General features: G+C 38.0%; 2 protein-coding genes across 7 annotated transcripts; one reads left to right on the top strand and one right to left on the bottom strand.

Moving 5' to 3' along the window:
* Window positions 1-444: 444 nt before the first annotated feature.
* Window positions 445-1010, top strand: LOC126366950 (uncharacterized). The gene has a single exon (XM_050010297.1). It carries the CDS (start codon window positions 522-524, stop codon window positions 1008-1010), a length of 489 nt encoding a protein of 162 aa, XP_049866254.1. The 5' UTR covers window positions 445-521.
* Window positions 1011-1059: 49 nt separating this feature from the next.
* Window positions 1060-6448, bottom strand: LOC126381932 (elongation factor Ts, mitochondrial). 6 transcript variants are annotated; one of them, XM_050031537.1, is made up of 5 exons: window positions 6432-6448; window positions 5275-5424; window positions 2658-2909; window positions 2048-2290; window positions 1060-1465 (listed from the first exon to the last, which is right to left on the bottom strand). In XM_050031537.1, exons 2-5 carry the CDS (start codon window positions 5422-5424, stop codon window positions 1187-1189), a joined length of 924 nt encoding a protein of 307 aa, XP_049887494.1. In that variant the 5' UTR covers window positions 6432-6448; the 3' UTR covers window positions 1060-1186. The 6 variants fall into 6 exon arrangements, with proteins under 6 accessions (XP_049887494.1, XP_049887485.1, XP_049887504.1 ...); XM_050031528.1 differs by lacking the exon at window positions 6432-6448 and adding an exon at window positions 6252-6425; XM_050031547.1 differs by lacking the exon at window positions 6432-6448 and adding an exon at window positions 6252-6425 and having other exon boundaries at window positions 5275-5412.
* Window positions 6449-6746: the final 298 nt, after the last annotated feature.

The raw sequence follows: 6746 nt of genomic DNA, 5'->3' as shown, positions 1-6746 counted from the left end.
GGTTGACCCATAAGCGAGAAAAGTATAATGTTGGTGAGTAGTTTCCACAAATCAAAGTGAGCGCATCTTAACCAATAAAGCCGTAATTAATGGTTTTCTCATCCACGGCTTTCTTCAGGCGACGTGATTTATACTCCTACAAATTGCATACCTACCTGAAACCACACCGGTAGTAAACGGCCTAGAATTTATACCGTTAGGTATTTGGCATACACAGCATCACAATACATATTGTTCACAATCAATTCGATACAGTCAAGTACAATAGATTATCCCATACAATCCTAAAGTTGTTTTGGTTTACGTAAGCGGAAATTTTCATTTTCATTATCTAAACTCAAACTTTGAAACTGAAATACACTAAAACAATAAAATCTTTTCCGTCTAATCCTCTTTTAAACATTTCCTAAACGGACCTCGAGCGAAACAAATGAGCATGCGAAGTATCTGTCATCATCATTTCAAAGTTGTTTTCAAATTGGGGTACCTTGTGTAAATTATTATTATCAAAAGCCAATGCTATGTATACAGACGACAATTCCGATAAAGAGAGCGAGTACGAGGAGAGAAGTCCCGACGACACCCCGAACGTGACGAAGAAATCTTTATCGACTGTCGGGTTCAGGAACAATCCGGAGAATCAGAACGCGCGGCCGCTGGCCATCCGCGCGACGCAGTCCTTCACCGGGGCCGTGGAGGAGCTGAGACTGTGTGGGAACTTTCAGAGGATAAATTTGTGTAACAGGATGAACGTGATATCAGTGCCGAAGATAGCGACGATATGCCCGTGCGGCTGCCTGCTGCGGCCCGCCACCACGGGGCCCTTCCGCACGCGCGAGCAGAACACGCTCGCGCTGCACGTGGTGCCGCCTGAGGTGCTCACACACCACGGGTATAGCTTCCAGTCCAGCCAGATCGCCATGTTTTGGAAAAAAGACTGTCGTATGTTCCTATGGAAAGGAAAAGCTAAACAGAAGAACGTGATAAATGCCGATTCGTATAAAAAATAACCCTCATTTCGTGCCAAATTTGTAAATATGAATATTTAAAAGTGCTGTGTAATAATGAATTCATCTTTTATTTCTTAAATGCAAAATAAATACATACTTTAAAACATATTTAACAAAAACAAATGTAACGGTGTCAGTATAATCACATTGATGAATCTAGATCTACGAATTTAAGTCTACTGCAGAGTTTGGACCGTGTCCAGCGGTTGCTTTTCTACACCAGGCATGTTGCTTTCTAGCAATTCCCCGCATGAGAATCTGACGTAGTCTAGGATTTGGACTTTGTGTTTCTGTAGGATCTCCTCGACGGTGTAGGAGGGGTCGAGTAGGTAGTCCTGGTAGATGAGGCAGGTCTCGTCGTCCGAGTTGTTGGCCGGCTTGTCCTTGTCCTTGTTGCCGATCTTCTTGGGGTCGCAGCCCACGACGTGCTGGCACAGCTGGCGTCCAACGTCCTCCTGAATAGAATAAAATATAGAATGGTTGGTTTTTGTTACATCATACCTATACACACTATACAGTACACAGATTATACAGGCTCGATCTGCCCAATAGTAATAAATGCGAAAACCAATTTTATGGAAATTAAACCTTACAACGTACTTTGGAAATATGGAACGTTGAACACCAGCAATGACATAAGGGACAAAAAAATATGTCCATCTTGGCGTCTTACCATGCTGCTATCTCGCTTTAAGTGACATACAAAGAGAGAAAGAGAGAGAGAGAGAGAGAAAAGAGAACGTGACCGTTTGCAATGTCTATTCCCCTTTATCTGTCTACACTTATGTACTTATAGTACATACATAAAATCATGTCTATTTTCCGTTGGAGTATACTACGATCCTTACTATCGGAATGAGTCTACTGTGTGTACTAATATGAAACTACACTTTACACTTTGAAACCATGTCACATTATTTTTTTTGACAAATTAAACCGTAAGTCTCAATATCAAATATGATAGTGCAACAGGGTTCTAAAGTGGGTACATGATATTGCTCGTGACTGTACTAAAGTAATACGTGTTATTAACGTACCTGGTCAGCGGGTTGGCTGTACGCGAGCAGCGCGCCGTACTTGCCAGCCGAGTACTGCGCAGGCGCGGCGGGCGCGGGGTGCGTGTACGCCACGATCCTCACATCATCACTGTTGGCCTTCCAGCACTCCGCCCGGCGCAGCACTGCGTTCTCTCCTACGTTGCCGATGAATAGCGCTAGTATCTCTGATAACTTCTTGCCATCTGCTGTTAAGTTGCCTAGTTGTTCGCTGTCGAGTTCCATCTGTAAGACAGGCTTGATTAGTATAAAGATATGAAGTGATCTAGAATATAAGCTTTCGGTACTTATTTGAGGATTTGGTAACTCGCGAGCCGTGACAGCCCATAACGACTCTTACTGTAAGGTTGTAGGTTCGATTTTCAAATTTGTTTTCGAATTCATGTTTAGATCTCAAAATGTGACGGAAAACATCGCGACGACCATAAATTCCCGAGAAATGCGTTTCGGAGGTATGTGACCTAACGTGTATAAAACCAGACCTGTCATATCAGCAGGTTAGGTAAGCGGACCCTGTGAACACGGGATAATGCTAGAAAGATATACACTAATGAATGTTGGTAATCAACGCAATTAACATATTACAACGTACCTTTGTGATCGGGCCTTTGCCTTGAAGGTGGGTGTGGGCGAATTTGAAGCAGGCGAGTGTGGCGTCTTCCATCATCTTGTGGAACTTCTCATTTTTGGCGACGAAGTCTGTCTCGCAGTTGAGTTCGACCAGCGCGCCGTGGCCGTGGTCGAAGCGGACGGCGACTAGGCCCTGTAGCGCGGTACGGCCCGCCAGCTTGGTCGCCTTCGCCCAGCCCATCGCTTGAGCTTGCTCATTGAGCCAAGACTCCGCCTGGAAGAGAATTTAAATTTGAATTGATTACCTAATTTTATTTTAAGTTATACCCGTCATTTTCTTATCCGCCGAAAAGGAAAGGGACGGATGATTGACAACTGTTAATTTTATAATGAAAGAATAACCCGGGCGAATAAAATAGGCATCTCGCTCTTATGCAATTCGATTGACGTGTGCTATCAACTTAATTCTGTGGGATTATTGGCCAATATAAAATATTGGAAGTGTTTTTTTAAATTTCTGCTTAACATTGATTCAAATTCAAATATATTTATATCAGACATTAACACATCCATAGGGGTTAGTATGAAAGGCAACTTAATAGTTAATGTTATCTTAAGAATATACTTATAAATAAGAGCTGGGTTTTGGCAAAATATGAGCCTTTGTCCAGTGCTTAAAAAATGAACCCTGGGCCCAGGCCGCTACAATTTTTAGGAGGCTGATATGTGTTCCATAAATCTTATACCTGTCAATTACCCATCCCTTTCCTAGCCTTTCTTTTTCCGCAGATAAGAAAATGACAGGTATAACTTAAAATAAACTTAGGTGGTGTGTACCAGAATCAGCACTATTAATTACATTTTGTAAGGAATTCCAGACTCATTTATGGATACTTATAATTTCCTCAAACAACAATGGCGATGAAAAAAATAATTACTCAAGAACAATAGTGGTTATTAGAAGCTTATAAATGCAGCGTAAGTGTAAACTATTTTAAATTCTACTTGAATTTAAAATAACATACAACAATTCATTTTATCAGGGTGTATTAAGTAGAATAGAATAGAATAGAATAACTTTATTCCCAAAACAGTGCAGTACAATAGTAGAGAAGATAAAGATAAGTATACAAATCAAAAATACACTGCCAGGGAAAAGGGACTGACTCAGCATGTTGTTTTTCATTTCATTTCACCTTAAAAGTAATTTTGGAAGTAAGCTTCCGAAGGGGCGGTGGAATATCGTTCCAACATTTATTAGATCGGTAACTGAAGCCTCCACGAAAAGCGGCAGTCCTATGTCGCGGCAGATGCATCACTATTGAGCAAGACCTCGCAGATTTGCGCCACAAGAGTTTTTTAAAGAGGTATTGAGGTTCTTGAAACTTAATAATATCGTGCAGTTGACAAGCAAAATATAAACTTAAACGATGATGCATATTTAGCAAATTAGAATTGTTGAGAAAAGGCGTTATATGAGTACGAGGAGGAATCGGAAAACAAAAACGTGCACAGGCATTCTGAACACGCTGAATGATTTTTTCAGATTTTCCATATAAACAAGGCCCGTATACAGTGAAACCGAAGTTCAACTTTGACAAAATCAGTGTTTCACAGAGCATAATTCTTATATCCGTGTTGACAAATGGTCTGATTTGGTACAAAACTTTTAGCCTATAAAAACAATTTCGTGCCACTTCGACCACATGACTATGAAATCTCAACTGTGAATCGAAATTTAAACCGAGATTGCGTGCCTCGGATACGTGATCAAACGTGTTAAAGTGTTAAGATCAAACACCAAAAATGCTTTGAAGGAGGAACTCATTGTACTACTATCAAATAATTAGGCATTGTAAATTGTAAATAAATGAACCCAAAATAAAAATATAATGAAGCATCCTGCTATTCTGAAGTTGTGTTTAGTATATTCAATTTAACAAATGCTTTTATTAGTACAAATAAATTATTTATTAACAGCATTGGTTTTGGATAGAGAATGAAGAGAATGTAAACTGGAAATAAAATTGTATTATCAGTGCTAATTGCTAATACAGTATTCTGGATAAGTTTTTGTTTCATTTATTTTATAAAAACCTATTGGTTGATATTGTTTGACATGTATAAACTGAAGTGAATCTGCTATAAAATTTTCTGTATAAAATTTAAAGCACACTATAATTAATACGAAAACAATAAGGAGACTCAAATAGCGTTGGATAGGACACATGATGAGATCTAGAATAAAAAAGTGGACTAAAGACATCACAGAATGGTACTCCAGAAATGGTAAAAGGCGAAAAGGGAGACCAAACAATAGATGGGAAGACAATCTACCACAAGGTTGGAGGTCAATAGGCGACAGACAGGCGTGGCGCAATAAGGAGGAGGCCTATGTCCTAGGACAGCCCGACATATAAATGAAACATATAGATAATTAAGTAATAAAGTAATATCGGTGAATAAAGGCTATTTTTATTAATATCTTTTATAAAAAGATTATATTGGTATTGTGGTGGAGTATGCTCCATACCCTGTCTGGTTGCTCAAACAATCAGGAGGCCTGTCCCCAGCAGTGGGACGCATATAAGCTGTTTATGTTATGTTATAAAAAGATTTCAAAAAGAAACTTCAAATACCTTGTCTGAATCGTTGTTGTGCATCTCAAGAGCCTTCTTGCAGTTCGCTATGGTGTAGCCGGTCTTTTTGCGGAGTTTGGCTAGCAGGGATGACTCTGCTGCTCGACACAGCGGGCTTGTATGGAGGCGACGGACCAACTGGAATAGCATCTGAAAATGGGTTATTCATTGCAAAAAAAAAGATTGAGGGAAGAGGCTTTTCAATTCATTTGAATAGGTTGTAAACATGAAGATTATTGTTAAAACTGCAAAAACTCTCTGATTTAATATCCAAATTTTTATGTTTCAATGTAGTTAGTATTTTAGGAGGTAAGATTACTATTACAACACTCACACAACACAAAACTTGCAAGATAGCAATTTTTATAAACACTATCAATATCAATAACAAGTATTATGTAAACAACTTTGCACTCAGAAAGCACTTCCACCAGGAGGCCTCTCTCAGTATAGAATAACTAACAGATTCATAAAAAAATAATCCCTCATGATGACATCATACCTACAGTCTGAGTAGGACAGAAACAGCTCTATTTGGCTCTCAAGGCTAAATCAACATAGAAGCACGGCATTTGTATACAGCCCATGATATAAGCAGTATCTATACGTATCATTGCGATTTGAGTTACCTTTGAGTAAACTTTAACTTTTTGCTTCATTTACTTATGTATAACCTAAAATATGAATCAAATGTCAACTTCATAGCTTTTTAAAACGGTTCAGGACTCATGATAAATTAAAATCTCTTTGGAAAACAATTACTGAAACTGGCAGATATAGAAAAAAGTAAAAAATAGCCATGGAAACAAACGAAAATTGTTGCCATGGCAAATCAACAAAGCTTTCCCTATTATTGTGTCATTTCTTTGTCAATGATATAAATCTTTAATTTGTTGTTTATTCACTAAAATTACAGCAAATAAGTGAAAAAACTAGAAAAATTAAAGGCAAATGCGGCGGCATTGGACATAACCTACCTCTTTTTCAGTAACTTATATTCGTGACTGAAGGGTAAGATTGGGAGATGCTTTATTATATAAATATCACAAACTTATTTTTATAGAATCATTTAACAGATTAGTAAAGCTATTTTATGGGTGTAATTAAGGTTTAATACAAAATTACACAATACGAGAATAAAAGATCAGCCAACTTACTGTCAGTCTGACGTCAGACGTCATACGCGCGTTTTGTTTCGCGCAGTGCAGAATTACGTAATTAGATAAAATGAGGATAAAATACAAGATAATTAAATATAACATCTCATTTGTACTAATTTACTTATAAAAAAGTATGATTTGTTTAAAAAATTGTGTTTGAAAAACGTATCAGTTTATTACAACTAATGTTTTCAATATTTCAATATCGAAACGGTATGTCTGTGTCAATCACTCGCATTCAAAGCGCGCGAATATTTAAAATCGCGATCCTTCTAAGCTAGGTTTTTGAACTAAATGTATGTAAAAAAAAAT

Source organism: Pectinophora gossypiella, chromosome 1, assembly GCF_024362695.1.
Source record: "Pectinophora gossypiella chromosome 1, ilPecGoss1.1, whole genome shotgun sequence".
NCBI classification, from domain to species: Eukaryota; Metazoa; Arthropoda; class Insecta; order Lepidoptera; family Gelechiidae; genus Pectinophora; species Pectinophora gossypiella.
The sequence above is the reverse complement of the archived record's forward strand: the minus strand, read 5'-3'. Positions and strand labels throughout refer to the sequence as shown.

What these genes read in the sequence shown, in the direction of transcription:
- LOC126366950 (XM_050010297.1), top strand. Translation starts at nt 522, where the DNA reads ATGTATACAGACGACAATTCCGATAAAGAGAGCGAGTACGAGGAGAGA.
- LOC126381932 (XM_050031509.1), bottom strand. Translation starts at nt 5,933, where the DNA reads ATGAAGCAAAAAGTTAAAGTTTACTCAAAG. An exon ending in GCAAAGGCCCGATCACAAAG is followed by an intron (nt 2,291 to 2,657) that starts GTACGTTGTAAT and finishes CCTGTCTTACAG; the next exon opens with ATGGAACTCGACAGCGAACA. An exon ending in ACAGCCAACCCGCTGACCAG is followed by an intron (nt 1,466 to 2,047) that starts GTACGTTAATAA and finishes TATTCTATTCAG; the next exon opens with GAGGACGTTGGACGCCAGCT.